The 24,647-nt window shown below is 51.2% G+C and overlaps 1 protein-coding gene across 3 annotated transcripts in view; it reads left to right on the forward strand.

Moving 5' to 3' along the window:
• ADCY5 (adenylate cyclase 5) overlaps positions 1–24,647 on the forward strand; it is a 159,327-nt gene that overhangs the window by 119,486 nt on the left and 15,194 nt on the right. For all 3 annotated transcript variants that reach the window (XM_032267712.1, XM_032267713.1, XM_032267714.1), the window contains 8 exons: positions 390–530; positions 5,006–5,028; positions 5,970–6,114; positions 7,644–7,741; positions 11,372–11,459; positions 19,577–19,693; positions 20,506–20,670; positions 22,386–22,561. In XM_032267712.1, coding sequence (XP_032123603.1) covers positions 390–530; positions 5,006–5,028; positions 5,970–6,114; positions 7,644–7,741; positions 11,372–11,459; positions 19,577–19,693; positions 20,506–20,670; positions 22,386–22,561 — 953 coding nt within the window. The remainder of the gene's footprint in view (positions 1–389; positions 531–5,005; positions 5,029–5,969; positions 6,115–7,643; positions 7,742–11,371; positions 11,460–19,576; positions 19,694–20,505; positions 20,671–22,385; positions 22,562–24,647) is intronic.

Here is a 24,647-nt window from a genome sequence, read left to right on the forward strand (position 1 = left end):
GGCCTTTGAGAGCCTAGGCCAGTGAGAGGAGAGAAGGGCACCCGGGTTAGAATCTTACTGTCAAACTTACAGGGAGAACTCCTTGCAAATGGCAGATGTTCCCAAGCCCTTTGCTTTCTCACAAGACAAACTCTCGTCATCTTTTGCAACTCCCACCTGGGCCAGCCAGGGCTGGTGTTAGGGAGTTTGGAGGGATCCAGGATGCCTGCCTGGGGAGTTCCAGGATCTAGGCAGAGCGCTGGGCTCCAGGGCTATGCAGAGAGGAGAGGGTGGCTGCCTTAGCCCCTTACCTGGCCAGGCACTACGTTCTGGGGAGGATGAGGAACTCCCCACTTGGACTTGTTTGGTGACCCTGCCCACAGGCTGACATGTCTGTGTTGGTCTCCCAGAAAGAAGAGAAGGCCATGATCGCCAAGATGAACCGCCAGAGAACCAACTCCATCGGGCACAATCCACCTCACTGGGGGGCTGAGCGCCCCTTCTACAACCACCTGGGTGGTAACCAGGTGTCCAAGGAGATGAAGCGGATGGTGAGTGGCTGGTGGGGCAGTCTGTAGTCAACACTCTCCAAGGCTAGGGCCTTCTGTGGGTGCGAGGCCTGCACCAGATGCCTCACATTGCCCAGGGGAATCTGGGGAGCCAGAGAAGGAACTGGAAGGGAGGTTTGCCCCAACTTTGGACTAGGAGTCCGGGAACCTGCTTCTGGCCTCAAGCTCTCCCCACCACCCCGAGGCATGCCTCGTTAGGCTTTGGAACAGAGCGGCAGCACCCCGTCCTCCCTCCCTCTTGGCAGAGCGTGAGGCACAGCCTGGAAGCAGGCATGTCTGGCTGGACTCAGCCAGCCATAGCTTCCAGCTGTCTCTTGGCACTGTCTGGTGAGGCCCCGGGGAGTTGGGTGGGCACCACATACCCTCTTCCAGCACTTCCTGCATTTCCCAGGCAAGTGAAATCACATCTTCTGGTTCAGTTGCTCAGAAACTATCCTAGTGCTTTCTGGGAAGTGCCAGGGGGTGGTCCCCTTTGCTGTCTGTGCTGAGAAACACCCCCCACGAATGCCAGCCTTCCAATGGGGACATGAGGGCTGAGCAAGTCGGGGAGGCCATGGTCGGGTGTCAGCTCTACCCCCTGCACACACTGGGACAGGTTAATCAGGATGCACTGCCTGGGCTCTGGCAGCAATGACAGGAAGATGATTCCTGGTGGGAAGAGGAAGAACGAGGACAAGAAGCCATGTTACCACAGTGGTGTTTTCTCTCCTTCTGTCTGTGAGCTTGGCTTCTGCGCCTCGTGTGTGCTGCTCAGCTCAGGGACACCAGGTTCCCAGGTGGGAGTCACCCACACTAAGGAAAGGCCGAATGATGGTGCAGGGCCTGTGTGTGTGTCTGTGTGTGGTGTGTGTGTCTGTGTGTGTGTGTGTGTGTCTGTGTGGCCACTTAGTGAAGAAGGAGGGGCATGTTGCACAAGGAGCTCCAAGTCTGGGCTCTGTGGAGCAGACTGGGCTGAGGTTGCAGCAGAAGGGATCAGAGATGAACTCCATAGAAATCCAGCCGAGTCATCAGACAAGAGCCAGGAGAGCCTGGAGGAGGGGACAGGCTGGGGACCCAGCTGCTCTGCTCCTTGTTAGCCAATGAGTGGCAGATGATACAAGTTTAAGGGAAATGTACAGGAGGAAAAGTGATTTAAGCCAAGACCCTCATTTGACATTTTGACAGTAGAGACACCACTGGGGGGCCTGGGTTACCAGAGAGCAGATCGGAGCTACCTGGTCTTCCCCAGGGCTCCCAACTTGACTGTCCACAGACCTGGTCAGCACCACCGAGGGCTCCAGCCACCACCCTCCCTCCCCCAAGCAAAGAGCAGTTGGTGACCCTCCCCATCGTCACCCCGGCCCTTTGATAGTCTCCTACAGGCTCTGTACCCACATGGTCAGGGCAGTCAAGAGTTCGAGACCAGCCTGGGCAGCACAACGAGACCCTGTCTCCACAAACAATAAAAAGGAGAAGGGAAAACTAGCTAGGCATAGTGGCATGCTGCTCCTGTCCTAGCTGCTTGGGAGGCTAAGGCAGGAGGATCGCTTGAGCCCAGGAGGTTGAGGCTGCAGTGAGCCATGATCACGCCACTGCCCTCCAGCCTGGGGGACAGAGCAAGACCCTGTCTCGCAAATAAAAATAAGGGAGAAGGGGGGAAAGGGGGAAGGATGGAAAGCAGGGACAGCAAAGAAGGGCAGGAGAGCTGAGAGAGAGGAGGCATTGAGGAGGAGGCAGAGGCGAAGCTGAGGAGTAGGGGAGGTAGATGAGGAGGAGGGGAAGGCAGAGCTGACGGGCAGAATAGGAAAGAGCCAGCAGGGAGATTCTCTTTGTTTAGAGTCCTTGAAAGTTATTTTTTGGTGATATTTGATATAAGCTGTATCTTTAGTTATCTTGGAGTCTTAAAGGAGATCGTTTGGACTATAAGCTCTGGGTTGGCAGATGTATTACTCATCATTAGGACAGGAACTTTGGAAGAATTCGCAGCCAGAGCTCTCATGCGGAAGGGACAGTCTTTGGAGAAAGAGGCTGCCAGGAAGTCTCCTCCAAGACGTTCATTGCTTTGCCCAGCGGGGAGAAGGAGTGCGGAAGAACAGGGCTGTTGGAACAGAGGCTCCTGTCCTGGCTGGGCCACGTATCCCCTGAGGGGACTGCCATAAACGAACAGCTTCTGGGCCCCACTCCAGTGTGGCCAGTGGGAATCTCTAGGCTGGGGATGGAGACAGATTCTATAGCTGCTGCAAGGGCCGCTGGGCTTTTGGTGCTATGCGTGCCTGGAATCTCGGAGAGAGATCCACAGAAGGCGAGCTTTCACCCCTGCCTGCCCACGCTGGGATGAGTTTTATGAGAAGCCATTGAAGGTGGGATAGGGGCGGGGAGCGTGCAGCAGTGACTGAGAGCAGTCAGGTTTGAACTTGGAGTCGTCAGTACCTTTTACATCTTTTTCCAGCTTTTACTGAGCTTTTAAAACAGTGACAAGCCGTGCTGGTGGATGCTTAGGCACTAGTGTCGTAAGTCTTTAAAATTATTTATTAATAAAAAGGTTGCCAGTGGGAAGACATGTGGGCTTGAGCTCCTCTCAGCAAACCTAGGAATGGACAGCACGGGGGGCCCGGGTGTTGGAGAAGGGGGTGCAGGAGGACTGGGAGAGGCCAGGTAGCTGCTGTCCTGGAACTTACAGAGTAAGCAGGTGATGGGATCTGAGCCCAGTCTGCTCCGCTGTTCTTAATGGCCCCCCCACCATGTGACCCAGTGTGTTTTCTGTACTGTTACCAATTCACCATGCCCACCTGGCTCTGAGCTGTCCACACCAACCAGGTAAGCAGTGTGGTTAGGATGGTCCTGACCCCCCACTGAGCTCAGGAAGAAAAAAATGGGTCCCCAGCACCAGCCTCCACAGAAGACTAAGCGGAGCATAAGGAAAGGTCAGAACAGGCTTATTCACATTTCAGTCTATTTTTGAATTATAGAGACCACCATACTTGTAATATAGCTCTGTTGTTCTCGGTTCCGTAGTAAAAGTTTTGCTGGCTCCTGGGATGGAACTGAGAGGTCCAGTCCCACGCAGGGGGTCTTCCACAGAGAGGTTGCTTGTCCATCTCTCTGCTGCCCAGCCATGCCTGTGCTCCAAGGGATCCTGGGAGCATCAGGCACGGGCCTGCCCTATCCCTGCCCCAAAGGAGCACTCACTTGAGTGACATCCACTCTTTCAGCCCAAGGCTGGGATGGTGATGTGGGACCACTTTGCAGCCTGGAGGGCCTGGCCATTCTCAGAGGACAAGAAGGGTGCAGCTTGCCTGGGCAGACAACTGCCAGGCCATCCAGGGCTGTGCTGGCCGTCCAGTAGGAGCTCAGGCCCATAGTCACTTGGAGGTAACCCCAGAGCCTCTGAGGCTCCCAGGACCTCTCAGCTAGGGGTACAGCCTCTGTGCTGTGAGGGCCCCACATCTGTTTCAGTGCCTGGTGGCCCTGGCTCATGGAGAGAAATGTAAATCCCTCTTTTTGAATTTTCATAACATGTTTTTAGGGGAATGAAGAGCGGTGTGTTCATTTGGATTTCGGGCTCACCCAGTGTTTGCCAAACTCTGTTTGCCCAGCAGAGTGCTCCACGCTGCCAGGGAAGGGGCATCCTCTGTCCTTGTCCTGGCATCCCAAGGCTGATCTAAACAGCACGTCCTGAGGCTGCTTGTCACCTCCCGCACCACCTCTGAGATTCCACCCCTCCCTACGGTGGGGAAGCCTCCATTCTGCCACCACTGGTGTGACCTCAACACTCATCTCCCTTTGCAGAATTCATAAAGAGCGCTTTGAGTTTGATAGCCGGCAAGGGCCCTTCCCACTCTCACCTCTGATAGAACAGTAGTCAAATCTGTGGCAGGTGGGGTCCTTACCCTCTGAGTCTGCAACCAACCCTGGCCTTATAAGAATGGAGTGATTCTCAGATACCAAACAGCTATTGCAGGTAACTAGAGTGCAGTTTTTCTAAGTGCAAAATGTACGAACTCCTGGAGACTTTGTGTGTGCTTAGTGTGATGTACGTGAGGAGGTGGGTGTGCATGAATGTGTACATGTGACAGAGATTGCACATCCCAGCAATTCCTGATTTCCATCTGAGTAAGAGGCAGGACTGAGAGGGGACCCTCTGAGCCCAGGGTGCCCAAGGATGGCAAGGAGAGCTTTGGGAAAGGAGTCCAGCGTGGGGGCAGGGAGAGCTTAGACACATGGATTTTGTCTGTGGATGAAGTGAAATATCAGGGCATTCCCAGTGTCTAGCACAGCACCTGTCTCTTAGGGAGAACCCAGCTGTATTCTCCAAGTTAAGGAGGGAAGGAAGGAGCTGGTGAGTGTCAGTCCTCTCTATGTCCACGGCCTTTGAGAGACTGTAAAGAGGAGATGAGCTGCAGCCTTGTAGAAGCCCTTAAGATTTCAGTTCTCTCCGTTCTCATTCTCTTCTCTTTCTCTCTCTATCCCTCTCTTAGGGCTTTGAAGACCCCAAGGACAAGTGAGTAATATGCCCTTCCTTATTCCTGCTCCCTGGGTCTGGGGGATAGCTCCCAATCCACCTTATCACTCAGTTTCCCCAGTCCCCATGGAAAATGACCCCTCTTGCAGTCTTAGCTGAGAGTGAATGGAGCCTACCCTAGCTGCCAGGTGGTCAGCAGCAGTCCCAAACAGGCCAGGACAGCCCAGGAGCCCAGGCCACCCAACATGAGGACTGGGCCTCAGCATTGCCCATTTTATCTCTGTGACACATACTTGCACGTGTGCACACACACAGCTCCTTCAGGAAAGTACAGACCTTACCCACTGGTCAGCAGCGCCTGGCATTCAGTGCCCCGAGGAAATGCCCTCTTCTCCCTCCTTCACTTCCGGCTCTCAGGACTGTCAGAAATTCCACTCCAGGACTGTCAGAAATTCCACTCCAGGACTGGGTTCCACCCTGAGAAATAGGGTGTTGAAGGTCAGCACTCAAGCCTATGAATTCTGCTTCTCAAGCATGCCCTGAGCCAGGTGAAAGAAAGCAGGTGGGCCACAGTCACCGTGGCAGAAAATGGCAGAAACTCTCACTGCCAATCTCGGCCTCCTTTTCAGGAAGATAGCACAGCTAGAGGGTAAAGAGCAGAGCCCCTTAGCTGTTAAGTCCAATTAAACCATCAATGGTAGCTCACATTGTTATGCTAACATAATATGTTAACAGAGTCAGAAAAACCTATTGCCAACAAGGCCCTTCAGCCTGAAGGTCCAGGTCCCAGACTTGGGCAATTTTCTGTTCATCTGTGCAGTTGTTAAGAGCATGGCTTAGGCCTCAGCTCCTGCTGCCCTGATTGAGCTGATGGTGGACGGCTGCCGGGCCTCTCTGAGAATCTGGGTGGAAGGAAGAGCCAGCCTCTGCCGGTGCCCCTGTGGTCAGCCTGTCTCATGCCTGTGCCTTCTGCTTCCCAGGAATGCCCAGGAGAGTACAAACCCTGAGGATGAAGTGGATGAGTTTCTGGGCCGCGCCATTGATGCCAGGAGCATCGATAGGCTGCGGTCTGAGCATGTCCGCAAGTTCCTCTTGACCTTCAGGGAGCCTGACTTAGAGAAGAAGGTATGGCACCTGGGTGGGAAGGAGACCCCTACACCAAACCAGGATGAGGAGGAGGAGGGCAAGGAAACAGGACAGCTCCCTCCTGCCCCCAGCACTGCCTGCGGAAGGGGTGGCCTCACTTTCCCCAGCTCTAATGCATTGCTACCTAGGGAGATGAGGATGCTAGGGAGACTTCCGTGGTTGGAAGGGATAAATCTTAACTTCTCCGTGCCTTAATTTCCTTATCTGGAAAATGGGGACAGTTAACATTCCCACTTCATAGGGTTATAGTGAGGATGAAATGAGTTTTTGTTTTTTTTTTTCCTGTTTTGTTTTGCTTTTTTCTTTTGAGATGGAGTTCGCTCTGTTGGCCTGGCTGGAGTACAGTGTACAGTGGCTTTATCTCTGCTCACTGCAATCTCCTCCCACCGGGTTCAGTGATTCTCCTGCCTCGGCTTCTCGTGTAGCTAGGATTATAGGCACCTGCCACCACTCCCGGCTAATTTTTGTATTTTTAGTAGAGACAAGGTTTCACCATGTTGGCCAGGCTGGTCTTGAACTCCTGACCTCAGGTGATCCACATGAGCCACTGCGTCCGGCCAAGTTTGTATGTATAAAACAGTATCTGCCGCACAGTAGGTGTTCAGTGCACATTAGTTGCTATTTGCATTAATGCTGTTATCATTGTCAATGGACAGCCCACCTGCTTTGTCACACTGGGACCTCAAGGCGTTACAGCTGGCAGGGGTAGTCAGGATCTCTCTGTTGCGTCTTATTGTGAATGAGAAAGCTAAAGCCCAGAGTAGTGGGGGGATCTGCTTTTGGCCACCCAGTGAAGTGGTGGCAGAGCTGGAGCCAGACCCTGGTCCATTCAGTTCTCTTTTCACTGTGTGGCAGTGTCTCCCCAGAGTTCAGTTAAAATGGACTTGTGGTATGCTTGTTAGCATTAAGCCAGGCAAACAAACTGAATTAGCAGGGTGAAGCTGTGGAAAGGGACCAGCAGCATATGGACCTCACTTGCGTGTTACTCTGGGTGAATGTGCCAGCCCAACCTCCATCAGTGTGGCTGGTTGGTATCATGGGAGGAGCTGAGGCTGGGAGCCTCAGATGTGACGGGACAAGTCTTGCGATCTCTCTGGGGCCCAGCTTGCTCATCTCTGAAGGAGAAATGACAGCAGTTCTATGCCAGCTTCCCAGGCTGTTGTGGGGATGCCGGATGATGCCCGTAGACACTTGGCATGTTTCCTAGCATATAGAAGGCATGCAGTCATGTACAGCCATGATCATTATGGATTACTCTGAAGATGACCCACCTGCAAAAGGTTTCAGTTCCCTCTCAACTGCCCTCCCCACAGGCACCACCTTCTGGTGATCTGGACTGGTTTCCCAGGGTCTAAGTCTGGCTCTGGTTCTCAGGTCTTTCCTATTGTGGGAGTGGGCTGCACAGGTGACCAGCCCTGAGCGGCTGCCCTGAGTGTGTGGGATTGACAGGGTTGCAGCGGACTGGGCCAGGTGCCTTGGCCCCTCTCACCCTGCCTGTCTCCTCTCAGTACTCCAAGCAGGTGGATGACCGATTTGGTGCCTATGTGGCATGTGCCTCGCTCGTCTTCCTCTTCATCTGCTTTGTCCAGATCACCATCGTGCCCCAGTGAGTATCCCCATCCTTCTTGGGCTCCTTCCTCTGGCCACAGGGGATTCCAGGGGTGGGAGGGCGGTGGTCATTTAGGAGAACAGAGCAGGGAGTCTGGCCTGCTCTTGCTCAGGCAGGGACAGAAGTGTGCCTTCAGTGGGATACGAAGCCAGGGGTCTGACCTCTCTGGATGGGAAGGTGATGTGCTCATTCCAGGGTGGGTGACTTTTCACCAGGTGCTGCTCAGCTGCATGAGAGATGCCTCTTTTTTATTTTTTTTTGGAGACAGAGTCTCCCTCTGTCACCCAGGCTGGAGTGCAGTGGCACGATCTTGGTCACTGCAACTTCTGCCTCCTGAGTTCAAGAAATTCTCCTGCCTCAGCCTCCTGAGTAGCTGGGACCACAGGCACCCACTGCCACGCCCAGCTAATTTTTTATATTTTAGTAGAGATGGAGTTTCACCATGTTGCCCAGGCTGGTCTGAAACTCCTGAGCTCAGGGAATTTGCCCACATCCGCCTCCCAAAGTGCTAGGATTACAGGCGTGAGCCACAGAGGCTGGTCAAGAAATGCCTTTTTATCACTTAATTGTCTTGTCCCATTAGCCCACCCTACCACTAACAATTGAGTCACCCCAAGTATTCCCTGGGATGCTTTCTGTGTGACCTTTGGTTCTTGAAAAATCTTCAAAAGATGTAGGTTTTCTATTACTTGGATATTTCTGAGAATGGATTCCAGGTTCTGAAAGTATTTCACAAACAGGTGTTTCTGAACTCTTCTGATGACTGGCTGTGTTGCCGAGAAGGCTGTGGCTTCTGTGGGGAGTATTTTGAAGTACGCAGTGGGCTTTTGGAAATGAGGTGTTTGTAAAATTGTCATTCGCATTAGAGTCTCGCCTGGAAGAGAAACATCATTGCCTTATGTATGTAAACCCATGCACACACAACTATACACACAGACACACACACACACACACACACACGTCTATGTAGAAATACATATTTTTACTTTTTACTATGTAATTCCTCAAGTGCACAGAAAAGTAAAGTATTAATCTAATCAGTACCCATCCCCTAGATAGAACAACTGTTAATATTTTGCATTGTTTCATCTGTTTTTATTCTGATTTTTAAAAGTAAATTCAGACACAGACATTTGACTCCTAAAAACCTCAATATATGCCTATTTTAAGGATGTTTTTCTCCTTAATCACAATACTTCATACCAAAAAAATTAACAGCAATTCCCTGTATCTATATTCAAATTTCCCAAACTGTCCCCAAAAATGTCTTCTGCTTCTAGTTTATTTGTAGCCAGGATCTACTCAAAATCCACTGCTTGCATTTGGTTGTATCTTCTAAGCCTTGCTTAATCTAAAGAGTCCCTGAAGCCAGTACCTTCTGTTTTTCATGTTGAAATCATTGGTTTGAGAAGTTTCAAAAGGAGTGAGGGATTCTGTGCAGCCTGCAACCAGTTTCCCCGCGTGTCGACAACTTCTGTAACTGTAGCATAATGATCAAAACCGGGCAATTAACGCTGAAAAGATACTGTTAATTCATCTACTGACTTTATTCTGATTCATCATTTTCCCCTCACTGTCCAGTGTGTGTTCCAGGAGCCAGTGCAGGATCCCACGTTGCATGTCGTTGATTCACGTCTTCCATCCCATCCCCCCGTGGTAGTTCTTCAGCCTTTGCTTGTCTTTCCTGACCTTGGCACTTTTGAGGAGTGCTGGCCAATTCATTTGTAGTTTCAATTTGGGTGTGTCTGATGTTTTTTCATGATTAGATTGGGGCCTGCATTTTGACAGGGCTCCCGCTGAAGTGGAGATGTCTCCTTCCCTGCGTACCATAGCCAGAGGTACCTGATGTCGACATGGGTTTTATTTTTATTGACATTAAAAGAATGAGAAGATCTCCCTTATATTTGTATCTGCCGTCACTCTGTTGGATGCCACAGGTGAGAACCAGGCACTGGCAGCCAGCTCCACCCTGGTTGACCCCTGCACTGAGGCTGTGTAGAGCTGGGGTTCCTGTTGGCACAAAAAACCATCTTTCTGTAGTGATGTGGAGCCACAAGTATCAAGAAGCAACCTGGAGGCGGGGTGCAGTGGTTCACGCTAGTAATCCTAGCACTTTGGAAGGCCGAGGCAGGCGAATCACTTGAGACCAGGAGTTTGAGACCAGCCTGGCCAACACAGCGAAAACTTGTCTCTCCTAAAAATGCAAAAATCAGCGGGGTATGGTGGCGCACGCCTGTAATCCCAGCTACTCAGGAGGCTGAGGTGGGAGAACCACTTGAACCTGGGAGACAGAGATTGCTGTGAGCTGAGATCACACCACTGCACTCCAGCCTGGGCAACAGAGCGAGACTCTGTCTCAAAAAAAAAAAAAAAAAAAAAAAAACAAAGTAGCACCCTGGGTTTTTGCTCCCATTGCGACTGATAGTCCCTGTAGCTTGAGTGCACAGTCCTGCCTCTGCTGCCTTTCCTTCTCTGCAGCACAGCTTGGAGGCTGGGTCATCCCAGTTACCTGCCCTGCCTGCAGCGGCTTTATTCCCACCTCTGGCCACAGCTCCTATTGGCAGAGGCCATTCTCTAGCTGCCTTCTCTGTAGGAAAGCCTTAAAAGCCACTTTTAAGATCTTTCTTTTCCTCTGAAGAGAATTCGTTTCTCTTGTTCCATTTGTTGAAGGCAGCTAAGTGCCGCTTCTGTGGAGGCCTGGAACAAAGATGCTGTTGGAGTCCTCCCTGGAGGTATTCACCTGCCTCTCACGCTCCCCACTGGCTTTTAACCCCATACCAATACCTGACATCGCCAGGCCACTCTTCCTCCCTTGAAAGGCCACCTGGTGGTATGGCGGGGTGTTGTCCCCAGGCCAGCCCCTACATCTGGAGGGCCAATGGGAAGTTCTGGATGGAAAGTCACTTGCAGCTCTTTTGTCTGAGGGTGGCCGTGAAGGTCACCTGTGATCTGCATCTGAAAGGAGGGGCAGAGGGAAATCCTAGCAGTTTTCTTGTTGAACTATCTGGGAATAGAGGAACAAACACTGCAGGACTTGTTGTGGGACCTGGCCGTGGAAAGGGGGCGGGGTTTAGAGGTTCTGCCCTTCTGAAGAGACAGTCACCCCTGCTTTTCAGAGTGGCTGACTGGGCTGCTGACAAAGGCATTTCTAGAAATGAAGGCCACTGGTCCAATCAGTTTTCAGCTGTCACAGTTTTAGAGCTGTGAGCGATGACTTGGAGGGAACAACTGGGTGGTTCTTCCAAGCTAAATGAAGCATGTCAGCGAGTAGCTAAGAATTACGCAAAATACCTATCAGATCAGGTGTCACCTGATTCTCCATTCAGCTCCCTGTGAGCTGCCGTCCCCACAAGAAGGGGAGGGAGCCATACTGTAATGGGGAGGGCTCCAGAATCCACCTGCAAGGCCCTGTAGGCCCTTGTCAGGGAGTCAGTGCAAAAGGCTGGGCAGTGGATTAGCGGAGATGGAGCAACTTCAGGTTTCCTCTCTGGATTTTGGAGCCCAGGCCCTCTGAAGCTGTGAGGCAGGGCATGGGGGACCAGTGGCTTGATTGCCAGGCAGGCCCCCCAGAAGCTGTAGCCCTGCCACCTGAGCCTGGCTTCTCCCTCCTCTCCTCTCTCCCTCCAGCTCCATATTCATGCTCAGCTTCTACCTGACCTGTTTCCTGCTGCTGACCTTGGTGGTGTTTGTGTCTGTGATCTACTCCTGCGTAAAGGTGAGTGTAGCTGACACCTGGGTTGCAGCCACCTTCTTCCTGCTTGTCTCAGCCCTGGTGGGGGCCCTACCCAGGGGCCTGAAATGTGAAGGGGCCCAAGTATTGTGCTTGGCATGGGGTGGGAGAGAGCCTGATGCTGGCCACACCTCTCCATTGGCTTTGGCAGCAAGCTCGCCTGGGGACAGGGAGATGGTCAGTGGGAGCCTGTTCTTCACTGGCTGCTTTAACTTGCCCCTCGCAAATCTTTGCAACCAGAAGATGCTGTGGCTGCTGCTCCTGTTCATGTTATGCAGAAGGCAGGAGGGCACCTAGCACCAGGCCTGGCACAGAACAGTGCGCAGTGGCCTAGTGAACATTTGCTGAGAGAATGAGTGTGGAGGAGGTCTCTCTTGACACCCGCTTTGGTGCTCCCATGTGCTCTGGAATTTTCCGTGGAGGGGACCTCAGAGATTACGGATTTCAAGCATCCCCGAACATAGATGAGGAGTGTGGCCCCAGAGTGATTCGGTGTTTCTGACGGGGCCACACAGCCAGCTGGTGTTAGCAGCATGAGTCCTGGAACAGAAATGTGGCTCCTGATCTGAGTTTTTCTCCTGTATCTCTTAGGCATGCTGTGTTCCCTGTCCAGGCTGTGTCCCTCGCTGCGACCTGACCCCAGGCCATTCTGGTCTGTGGTAGAAAACACTCAGGTTTCTGTTTGCCCTGCCCATCAGGCCTTTCCCTCAGTTTCTTCACCAGTGGTTTCAGAATTTCCTGACGCATCAGCCTGGCCCCAAAGAAGCACTCATCCCTAGGGCAGATCTGTGCCTCTTCCACATCTGCTGAGCCTCTCAACTCCTCCCTGACACTGGGAGCCAAGCCCTTGGCATGGGCAGTGGGGCCCCTTGGAAGCAGCAGCTGTGCTATAACTCCCTCTAATGCAGTGAGCACCATGTCTTCCGTCAGAACTGGAAGGGGCCTTAGGAATATCTGGTGTGGTTCACCTCCCCTGGCAGGCACAGTGGTGGATGCCCAGATTTGGGAAAGGTCAGCCAGAGCCATCGGGCATGTCTGTGAGAGGCACGGCACGCTAAGCCACGAGCTTCGCTGGTTTGTCATATTGTAGCATCCGATAGGCTTCATCGTAGGGCTTAATGCCGGTTCCCTGCCTCTCCACTGACCCTCCTTCCTCAAGGCCACAGCCTCCCTCCTGCCCCACGTTCAGCCACTCCTGCCTTTTGTGATTCAATAACATGCCGCTGCAGTTATACAGCATATTTTGTTTAATTCATCTGTTGATGGACGCTTGGGTTGTTACTACTTTGTGGCTACTGAGAAAATACGGTGTCCTTTCACTGGGATGAAGAAGTGGAACTGTCCACTCTGGATAAAGCAGGCTGCGGGGGCCTTGACAACAGCAAGACCAAAAGGCTGCCTCCTTCCCTCCTGGCCTGAATAGCCGTCTTCTCAGGGTTTATCTGCTTTCTGGAATACACAGCCCAATTCGAAAAGTTGTTTGTAATATGAACTTCTTTCCATTGAATTCTTCTTCGCTCTTTGATGTTGTGGGTTAAATGGCTTGCATGTGAAGACATGAAAGGGGATTGTCCCTGGCTCTGCCTCCTGTCGTGTGCATGGCAGGGGTGTCAGCCTGTCACTGAGGAGCACGCGTGGCATACTCACTGCGGTGGGTTGACTGAATGAAGTTCATTTTCTCGCCTTCGCAGGTGCTCACACAAAGCTGACTGGCCTGCAGTGTTTAGTTTTTGAAAAACATTTGTGGTTTTACCAGAACTCAGAAACTTTTTCTCTCATTTTCCCAATCTCTCAGAAGTCACGGGGAGTGGCTCTGTGGTGAGATGCAACAATTCCTAAATTACCCCAAAGCCAGGCCTTGTCAGCCGCTTTCTCTATTTCATGTACTTTTCCGTTTTCCCAGAACACTATGGACCGACTTCCTTAAACTGTCCGTGTTTCCACCTTTTCGAAGGGAGAAATATGAGGAAGTATCCACTGAGTGAGTCGTCTTCTCTGGCTGCCAGGGAGCAGTTTTGCCTTGTCCTTTCTGGTTTTTGCCTTCTTACTAAGTGCTCTGGTGGCCTTTTTATCTCGGGCCTGTTCAGTCTTTTCTCAACACAGCTCAGTGCAGTTCACACACTCCCCTGGATTTCTCGTTGAGGCTGACTTGGTGCCTTGGTCTTCATCATGTCCTCAAGCCCTGGTTCCACTCCTAAGCCTCAGCTGCCTTGCTGAGCCTCCACTGCCCCTCAGATGCCTTGCCTTAGGGACCGTTCCCCTGAATGCTTCCTTCTGGAGATGCTGTTTTAGAGGGCAAGTCTGCACATCTGCACACAACACCACATCCTTCCCTTGACATCTGTGCTGACCTGGGCCCCAGAACTGCTTTTCTTACAGAAAACCATGCTAAAGCCCTGCTCACCATGGCACATTGTCCACAACTCTGGGAATCTCGGGTTGAAAGGGGCTCATGCAGTGAGAGGGCCCAGCCATGCACCTGAGGCTGGAATTCCCTGTGATAACCCTGCGAGGGGTGGGCCAGCCTGTGCTCAATCATCTCCAGGGATGGGGAGCTCAACCACGGCTCCTGAGTGCAGCCCCTTCCTCTTTGGCCAGCTCTGAATGCTCCATTAGACTCCCTTGGAGTTCCTGCCTCATATCCAGTGAAGCAGCCCTGGTCTATACCTGACAGTGCTGGGACTTTTGCCGCCTCCGCCCAAATGGGGACACTCCTTTCCCCACCATCTGATCCAGGCCCGCAGCCTTCACTTAGTGCAACCTTGTTCGGAAGGCCAAACTCTCCTTCCCAGCAGTTTGGGACTTAGGTTACAGATAGGCCCTGTGGGGGAACTCTGCTGCTGTGTGTGTGCGTGTGCGCGTACACGTGTGTGTGTGTGCATGTGTGTGTGTATATAAATCTCTCTTACCTCTAGCCTGATGGCTTGCTCTTAGACTACATCATACTGATCCCCTAGACCTGATGGTCTGAGCACCAGCGCCTGGGATCCCTGACCAGAGCCTCCTGTGGGCCCTGTTTGCTCTGCAGTCACCAGCAGAGCCTCTTCTTCTCTCCCTGCAGCCTGCCTGTAGCTAAGCCTACCTTGCTGGTTCTCCTTTCTACCATTCTAACTCGACTCCTGGTCCACAGTTTCTAAAATAGAGTCTAACTCTGCAGCCAGTACCCCTCCCCTCCTCGCTGTCTTCTATCCTGTGAGGATTTTAGGATTCCCACGTTTACCTTTCTACCTGCATGCTCAGGGCCATATTCATCTCATCATTCACATCTCATCATACACTTCTTTCATTTGAGATGGAGAGGTCTTCATTCCAGTAGGCATATTGTAGGTTACCCCTGTGTTTTTCAAGTCAAGGCCGTCCAGGGTCCACATCCAAGCTATGCTGCTTTGAGCTATGTCTCCTGAGCCTCAAAGGTGACTTTTATTGAACCTACTTTGCAGATGAGGAAACGGAGGCTCATAGAAGTTAGACAGCTTTTTCTAGATTCTGGAGTTAGGAAGTGGTTATAGCTAGGATTTAAACCCAAGCAGTTCTTACTCAGAGGTCATGAGCGTTCCCCTCCAGGACACTGCCTCTGCTAATATGTCCAGTTGACTCCTGAAAGGCCAAGTGATGAGACCACTGGTGTGGACCCCTTTTGCCTGCCAGGTTTGACTTCCGTGGTTTTCTTACCTTCTTTTCTTTTTCTGAAGTAGGAGCTCTGCTTCTTTTATTAGCTCCTTGTCAAAGAGGCTGTATTCTTAAATTTTTTTTTGCCATCCGACTTCATCCCCTCCTTTTATCTTTGCAATACCCTGACCCCACATCACAGGCAGGAGCCTAGGGAGGTCACTGATGTGCCTGGAGATGCTCAAGGAAGCCAGGATCAAAACTGCTCCTTACCCTAATCATAGTTTATTAACCATGTTCCCACGCCTGTTTTTCATGTTGAATTGATTTAAATTTATCGGAGTGGGAATGTACTGGTTCTGAACTTTTTTTTTTTTTTAACATTAGTTGGGCTCTGATTGTGAGCAGACACTAAGTGATTGGTTGGGCTCTGATTGTGAGCAGACATTAAGTGATTGATTGGTGCAGGCAGTGATCCTGCTGGAAAATGCTCTCCATGATCTGACTGCAGTTGTGGTGTAGCCCTGGGAAGAGACTCTGCCCCTGGCAAAGAGTTTTAAGAGCCACACCGGGGTTAGTAAAATCTGGATTTAGGGTTGACATACAGGATGAACGCTCTGCTTAGAGATGAGACACTCTGTAAAGTGATATCAAGACAGGATGTCAAATCTTCTGGAGACTTCAAAAAAGCAGCAGTTCCTGAGTTCCTACAGAGGTTTTAAAGTCAAGAGAAAGTCTTTTTAAAGGGTGTAGAGGGAAGTTGGCTTGCAGCAAGCAAGCCAGTGCACATTCAGTCATTCATTAGATGCTAGAGCCACATCTAATATTGATTTTTTTTTTTAAGCCTGCAGTTCTTCTCCTGGCCTCTGGATGGTCCTGGTGGGCGCCTGGTCCCATATTCACCAGGAAGCTAATGTGCATACCCTATTCCCCAACCACCTTTTAATAAGAAAGTTTTAGCATGTATTAATAACCTTTGCCTCTATCATTCATTACCTTGGTGGGTGCAAAATGATTAAGGAAGCCTCTCCATCAGTGGATGGGGTGATCAAAACTGAACAGTTTAAACAACATTGGGCGTATAGGATTTGGGGTGGGGGGAGCAGGGGAAGGGGATGGAGATAGAATGACAGCATTTTAAGCAACCAAAGATTTGAAACCATCTGTCATACCATTTCAGAGTAAGATCCTCATGCTAGTGCCAAAACACTTTCCCCAGCTGTGAAACCAAAAAGTTCTTTTAAATGGGAAATAAGGACTTTCATTCTCATTGGCAGCATAGCTCTTTAAAATGCAAATATTAGCTAACTTTTCTGTTGCATTTAACAGCTCACAGAGCACTTTCAAATGCATCAGTTTACTAAGTCTTGATAGCCACTCTGGGAGAGAGCTATTCCCAATTTCCCAATAAGGAGACTGAAGCTCAGTGTAGAGTAATGCCCCAGAATCACACAGCCAATAAGAGGCCGAACAAGGTTTTTTAAAATACAAGCTTCATTGAAATATAATTTGCATACTATAAAATTCACCTTAATAAAGGTGAATGAACTTTTGCTAGTTTTTAGTATATTCACAAAGTTGTTCAACTGTTGATGCTAATTCTAGAGCATTGTGGTCATCCCCAAAAGTAACCCCTAGACCCATCACCAGTCACTCCTCCTTCCCTGATCACCACAGCCCCCGGCAAGCCCTCAGCTACTTTGTCTCTGTGATTCGCACGTCTGGGCATCTCACACAAAGGGAATCTCACATGGCCTTTTGAGACTGGTTTCATGCACTTACGTATTAGTTTCAAGGTTCATCCCTGTTGTAGCATGTAATAGCACTTTACTCTCTTTATGCCTGAAAAACATTCCAGTGTATGGCTATATCACATTTTGTTTATTCATTCATCAATTGTTGGACAATTAAATTGTTTCCACTTTCAGGCTATTAGGAAGAATACAGCTGTGAACATGGGTATACAAGTATCTGTACAAGTCCCTGTTTCCAGTTCTTTGGGCATATACCAAGAAGTGGAATTACTGGATCATGTGATAATTGTATGCTTGATTTTTTGAGGAGCTGCCCTACTGTTTTCTACAGTGACTGCATCATTTTACATTCCCACCAGCAATGCACAAGGATTCAAGTTTCTCTACATCCTCACCAATACTTTTGAAACTTTCCTAATGGTGTTATTTGAAGGACAAAAACTATTAACTTTGATAAAGTCCAATTTATTTTTTCTTTTTTGATTAGTGCTTTTTGGTGTCATCTCTCAGAAACCGTTGCCTAATCCAAAATCACAAACATCTACTGGTATGGTTTCCCATAAGAGTTCTGTAGTTGGCTTTTACATTTAGGTTTTCTGGTCCATTTTGAGTTAATTTTTGTACAGGGTGCAGTAAGGACCCAACTTCGTTCTTTTGCATGTGGATATCTGTGTATCCCAGCACCATTTCTTGAAAAAACTGTTCTTTCACCATTGTCTTGGAACCCTTGTCAAAATCAATGGGACATAAATGGAAGAGTTTATTTCTGGACCCTCAATCTATTTGATTTATTTCTGTGTCTATTAAGCAGGATTTTAATAGAAGCGTATGCTCTCCAGATCACACTTACCTTTCCTTCTACCACATAAGAGGGTTTGGTCAAAGGGCCTCTTTTATTATCCCAGTGTTTGTTCAGAACAAGTGCCACAGGCTTGATGGTATAGGAGCATACCTACGAGGCTCTCCTGCTGGGGAGATGGAGTCCCAGGACTTCACCTTTCAGCCTATAGCCTATGTGAGACCACTAGGCCTCTGCTATGGTAGCAACCCTTCCTGTGATCTATCCCTCCTTGTGGTCCCCTCTTTCCCTCTGCTGATAGAAAATGGCCTTGTTTGAAGGGTGGAGGAAGATTCCAGGGTTGGAAAGATATGCAGGCTCCCTATGCACACAGCCAGCCCCAAGCCCAAGACCGGGGGGTGAGCAGGGACCTGACTTTTTGTCAAGAACTCTGAACGGTCTAAGGTGTAATTTTACCCTACTTAGAAAGTAATGAGTTTGCTTGTCACTGTTTCATAGAGGCTGGCAGAAGACACAAGGCTCCGGGGTCAGAGACAAAAACTTTATTACTCACGTCACAGTCAGCAGCAGGAGTGCTAGTGTATTTGTGTTTGAAGTCCCTTTGCCACTGAAGTCCCATGTGATGGGCCCTCATGGATGTTGCACATGTAGTGAGTTTGGTTGCAGCTGAGTAACACTGGACCAAGGGCCCAACACTTTTTTGAGCTGGCAGCAAATAGGGTAGCACACAAGTCAGTTCCCCTCCCCACTGGGATGAGTAGTCACATGGTGGTCATGCTACAGCCCCGTGACTGACTTAGCTGTCAGTGTGGCCACCTGCGGATGCTCTCAGTATCAGGGGATGGAGAAGCCTTGTGGTCTGTCATGCTCAGCAAGAATTTGCAGGGATGTTCACGGCCCACAACTAGGGTAGAGACCTTTGCCTGCTTCACTTACCACAAAAGCTGGGGGTGCCCAAGGGTCCCAAGGGTCCTACAAACAGGAGACTTCAGAGAAGGCATATGGCTTGCTCAGGAACATGCAGGAAAAGCCAAGCCAAGCTCCTGGTTCAGTGCTTTTTCCACCATCCTGTCTGCCCTCAGAGGTTTTATGGAACACATAGCGTGGCAGCAGCAGAGAGGCCTCAACAGGAAGGGTTGGGGTGGATGGGGTAGGGCAGCCTGGATCCACTGCTTTGCTTCCCTGTCCGTCAGATTCTTTTTTCAGCCTAGGTTGTGTGGGAGATGAGGGGGACATCATTTACAAGGCCAGCTGCGTCAGATTTGGTGGCAGAAATGGGACTTAGGAGCCCAATCATTTAATTACCAAAGCTGCAGGGGGTTTTTGAGTAGACATGGTTTGTCTAGTGGAAGAATACAGAGGAGAGGATGAAGGAAATGGCAGGTCCATGGAGCTTTGTGCTAAGGACAGAGCTCACTCAGTGCTCAGGGCCACACCCACCTCCCTCCTGCTTCCTGCTGCTCAGTCCTTCCTCCCGAGCCCAGAAACCTAGTCCTCTCCAAATCCTTAAGCCCACTACTGCCCACTCCCTCCCAGAAGCCTTCTCAACCCTCCTGGGAACGTTCTGAGCCCTCCATGACTCCTCAGCTGCCACCCACTGCCCCTCCCCGATGGCACACAGTGGTCAGTGTGCTTTTTTATTGGTTTCTCTGTTGGGTCAAGACACCATCTTTCTTCTCATCCTGCCTCTCTCACCTGGGTTCCCCATGTAGTCCTGCTCCTGGTCAGCTGCAGAATCTGCCCTGCCATTGACCTGGAAGCAGTGGTGCAGCGGTTCAAGGCTGGAGCCTTGCAGTCTAAGAGGGCCACCAGGAAGACCCAGGGGCCGTGCTGGGGAGAGACACAGGTGGGTCCACTGCACTCCTGGGGCCATTTGTGGAGTCTTCACTGAATACTATTCTGTCTTTCTCTTCCTCCCTCTCTACCACCCACAACCCCAGCTCTTCCCCTCCCCGCTGCAGACCCTCTCCAGGAAGATCGTGCGGTCCAAGATGAACAGCACCCTGGTTGGGGTGTTCACCATCATCCTGGTGTTCCTGGCGGCTTTTGTCAACATGGTGGGTGACTGCACGACCTCCCAGCACCTCCACAGCCCCATTGGGTCAAACCCAGTGGAGACATACCTGATAGGCAGGGCTAGGAGAGACTTTCCTTGGAAATTCCTATTTGTGTCACACCTGGGTCTTGGATCAGCTTTGACTCAGTGTGCCTCACACAAGTTCTTTTTTTTTTCTTTCTTTTTTCATTTTTGAGACAGTTTCACTCTGTCACCCAGGCTGGAGTGCAGTGGTGCCATCACAGCTCACTGCAACCTTTACCTCCCGGGCTCAAGAAATCCTCCTGCCTCAGCCTCCCAAGTAGCTAGAATACAGGTGTGTACCACCACGCCCAGCTAATTTTTCTATTTTCTTTTTTTGTTTTTGTTTTTTTAGAGATGGGGTTTCCCCATGTTTCTAGGCTGGTTGCCAGGCTGGTTTCAAACTCCTGGGCGTAAGTGATCTGCTGGCCTCGGCCTCTCAAAGGGCTGGGATTACAGGCATGAGCTACCATGCTCGGCGACTCTCCCACGAAGTGAAGTTCTTAGATCTTCATTGTCAAGGCTGGTGGGGCCAGGAACAGTTCAGGGAATGTCCCTGAGGCATGTTTAGGAGCCCCTCCTCAGGAGGGCATGCTGGCCACACCCCCTCCAGCCAGGGCAGCTGGGCCAACCTTGCCCGTTCCTCAGCCTATTTCAGTTTTTGTCCCTGTCCTTGCCATGCTGCACCTGAGGTGGAGGATAGGTGGGGGCCTCTGGCCTGTTGGGCCGGGCTGCCCTGCCTGGCCCTCATGCAGCTGACCCTCCCCTCGCTGCCCTCCTCCCTGCCCCCAGTTCACGTGCAACTCCAAGGACCTGCTGGGCTGCTTGGCACAGGAGCACAACATCAGCGCAAACCAGGTCAACGCATGTCACGTGGTAGAGTCGGCCGTCAACTACAGCCTGGGTGACGAGCAGGGCTTCTGCGACAGCCCCTGGCCCAACTGCAACTTCCCTGAGGTACTGAGCATGCCGGGGCTGGAAGGGAGCGGTAGAGAGTCCTTGCCCTCCCCCACTGTCCCTTCAGATGCTCAGGACAGTCTGAAGGATAGGGTCTCGCCAGCCCACTGTCTTCTAGAGACCCGCTTACCCCAATGTCTCTCATTCCTACATGCCAGACCCTGGGAACCAGGGGAGCCTCCTCAGTATACAGCGACAGTGACAGTGGTGCAGCTGTTGTTTCTGTGGTGCTTACCAGGGACTATGGCTAAGAACTCTACATGCATTTACTCACTAAATCCTCCCAACAGCCTGTAACATAGGTGTTATATTATCTCCTTTGTAGAGGCAAAGAACCTGATGCACAGAGAGGCTAAGTAACTTGTCTCAGGTCACACAGCCAGGACTCAACAGAGCTGGAGTTCTCATTCAAGTTGTCCAGCTCCAGACAGAGTTCGTGCTCCTGACCCGAGGGCAAAACTTTCTGGACCCTTGGCTTCTCTAGCAGACCCTACCCCACCTCAGGAGAACCCACCTAAGCCCCAGCTGTTAGGGTCAGAGAGGAGAGAGGGGAGCAAAGAAACCCGATCCCAAACCAGCACTACCATAAACCTCACCCGTTAAAAGTGCACAGTTCAGTAGCTTTTAGTGTGTTCACCGATGTGTGCATGCAGCCATGATCATCATCTAATTTTAGAACACTTTCATCACCCCAAAAAGAAATTTTGTGCCTACAGGCATTTGGGTTTAAAAATAATGCCACGTATCCTTATTTGGAGAACAGCGTATATTAAGCACCTGTGGTGCTAAAGGTGCTTCGTTCGCAGTGCTGCGTTTGCCAGAGACCAGCTCGCTAGTCAGCAGCTGGGCCGGGCTTCCAGCCTCCCCCTCCCACTCCCCAGCTCCCTGTGGGTATGCATGTGAAGCCTGTAAGATGGGGGGCAGGTTCTGCCTTTTTCTGGGGGAGAAGGTCCATGTTTTCATCCAACTCCCAAGGGGCTTGTGACTGCAGCTGAGGGGTGCTGTGGGCTGTCAGTGTCGGCCTCCCTCCCAGCCTGGGATCTGGCTCCTAGTTGTACAGATGGGGCAGGGAGGGCCCGGGGAGGAGCAGGGCACTCCTGCACTGCCATTGAGCTGGTGGCAAGCTGGTGTAGGCAAACACTCCTCCAGGCAGCCATGTTGCACCCAGCCTCCCCTTCCTAGCCTCCTCCCCCCTGCCTCCCTCCCTAGCCTTCGCTGACTCTCCTGTCTGGCTGAGAGCCCACAGGAGCACTTCGTCTTTCTGAGGACTGTTTGTGAGGAGCAGAGGCTATTTTCGGTCTCATACTTGCCTCTTGGTGGTGGCTTCCTCTGGTGAGGCTAGGGCCTGGTGGGAGAGGGTGGCAGTGGGCAGGTCCTGGCTTCTCATTTGTGGGAGAGGCTTGGTGCCAGCCTTCAGTCTACACCAGCTGACCACCCCCCACAAGGGTTGCTCCTGATTCAGCAACTCCTCACAGACCAGGCCCTGAGGGGGTCCCCAGCATCAAGTATTGGCCTCCTGGCTATCTGGACCAGGGTCTGAATGGGAATCCAGGCTTGGCTCTTTACCTTACATCACACCTGTTGGCAAATTAACTTCAGCAGAAACATGCCCAGGCCAGGCCTCACCTGAGCCAGTGCAGACTGGAGAATGCTGAGGCTGGGGTTAGGGGGTGGACAGGGCCTGGGGAGCTGATGCCACTGCCCTCTGCCCACAGTACTTCACCTACAGCGTGCTGCTCAGCCTGCTGGCCTGCTCCGTGTTCCTGCAGATCAGCTGCATCGGGAAGCTGGTGCTCATGCTGGCCATCGAGCTCATCTACGTGCTCGTCGTGGAGGTGCCAGGTGTCACGCTGTTCGACAATGCCGACCTGCTGGTCACCGCCAACGCCATGTATGGGGCACCTCCCTCACGCTACCCACTGGGTGCGGGACATTGCAGGGAGGTGGGAAGAGCAGGCGGTTCAGGGTCCTGCCACTGCAGGGAGCTTTTGAGCAGACTGTCTTGTTCCTCCCCAGCCCTGACATCTGGTTGAAGTAGGGCAGGGTCTCGTTTCTTTTCTTCCCTCCCGTCCCCAGTAGTGGGAGTGGCCTCAGGTGACCAGGCCCTACTGTGTTTCTTTCTCTGGTTTGCTCCTCTCTTGCCAGGGCAGCCTCCAAGGGGGCTGCTTTCACCTTGGTCCAGCTGTCCCAGGCTCAGAGGAGTCATGGTCCGGGCAGAGCCGGGCAGCAAGGTGTGTGGGAGCAGAGGGACAAGCTTTGTTGTTCACAGGCTCCGTGTCCCACCTCAAGACAGGTGCTTGGACATCTGTTGTTTCTCTTCATCCTCCAGCAACCCAGCCAAGTAGGCAGGCCCACCGCATAAGGCTGGGCATTGGTGCACTACTCAAAGGCTCCTGGCTGTGGTGGCAGAGGCTAGGTCCCACGTCCTAGAGGTGGTGGGCATGAGGGTGGGGCCCACAACTGTCTAGCCCCACAGTCAACATGGTCATGTGGTGATGGATGATGTCAGATGTCCAAGGGAGGCGGCTCTATGAGGGGAAAGACCTCAGGCCTCGGGTGAAGTTGGGTTAGAATCTCAGCATCAGACACACGTTGGTTATTCTTCTGAACCTCATTATTTTTTCCTTGTAAAATGGGAATCATGTTGTCAACCCAGATTAAGGAAGTTGAGGCAGAAATAATTTGGTCAAGATCTGTTGGAAGCTGAATGTGAGGATCGGCCAGGAAGACACACACAGCAAGTTGGGCATGTTCCAGAGGCTGTTACAAGTGGGAATTCTTTCATGAGAAAGTCGAGAAGGGAGGGGGACTCCTCATATCGGAGCTGTCCTTTGTCATTGGAGGGTTACAGTCATTGGCTACAGACTGCAACATACGACTAAAATGTCTGCGTGACAGCAGTCAGTACAACTTCATGATTCAGAAGCAAATTAGCATTTTTTCATGGCAGTGGGGTATGCATTCATCAGTACCTCAGCAATTTGAGGAACTCAGATAAGATTCTTCACTCGGGGCAGGATATTGCCATAAATCTCAAGACCTCCCCAAAGCAGGCTAATTTGGAAGCTTGGCAAATGTAACCTGTAGATTATCAACACCCATAGTCGTAAAGTGCATTTAAAGTGCCTAATGCAGCATATGCTTTTCTACCCATCACCACTCCCTACACACACACCAAGAAATGCCAAAAAAAAAATGACAGTTCTTTGTCCCCTGAGAAAATGCAGCAAACTGCACCTTGAGTTAGAGGAAGGGATTCATCCATGCATTTATTCACCCATTCACCCATTCAAAAATATTTATTAATGGCCTGCTATGCGCCAGCCACTGAGCTAGGCAGTGGAGGTACGACGTGGCTAAACAGAAAACTTGCAGGAATGTTCCTTTCTTGGGAAGGCAGTGTCACCTGAGAAAGTGAAGGTGTGATGAAGGGTTTAAGTCATATTCAAGGAAGAACTTCTTGGTGGTTGTGTGGGAGCTATGGGCACATGACCATAAAGACACAGTACAGTCGGGCATGGGACAGGCTGATTCTTGAGGAGGAGGAGGAAGAAGAAGAGATCCAGGAACATTCTACCCATGGATCAGGGCTGGAGCAGGGAATGTTGCTCTCCTCTTCTTTTTTTTTTTTTTTTGAGACAGAGTCTCACTCTGTCGCCAGGCACCAGGCTGGAGTGCAGTGGCACAATCTCGGCATACTGCAACCTCCGCCTCCCGGGTTAAAGCAATTCTCCTGCCTCAGCCTCCCGAGTAGCTGGCACACGCCACCATGCCCAGCTAATTTTTGTACTTTTAGTAGAGACAAGGTTTCACCATGTTGGCCAGCATGGTCTCGACATCGTGACCTCATGATCCGCCCACCTCGGCCTCCCAAAGTGCTGGGATTACAGGCATGAGCCACCATGCCCGGCCTGCTCTCCTCTTCTTACTGCTCCTTCCCTATCCCCAATATCTCATCTTCAGGTGCCAAAGTTGGC

This window comes from Sapajus apella, unplaced genomic scaffold (assembly GCF_009761245.1).
Source record: "Sapajus apella isolate SASKATOON/1434 unplaced genomic scaffold, GSC_monkey_1.0 scaffold171, whole genome shotgun sequence".
Classification (NCBI taxonomy): domain Eukaryota; kingdom Metazoa; phylum Chordata; class Mammalia; order Primates; family Cebidae; genus Sapajus; species Sapajus apella.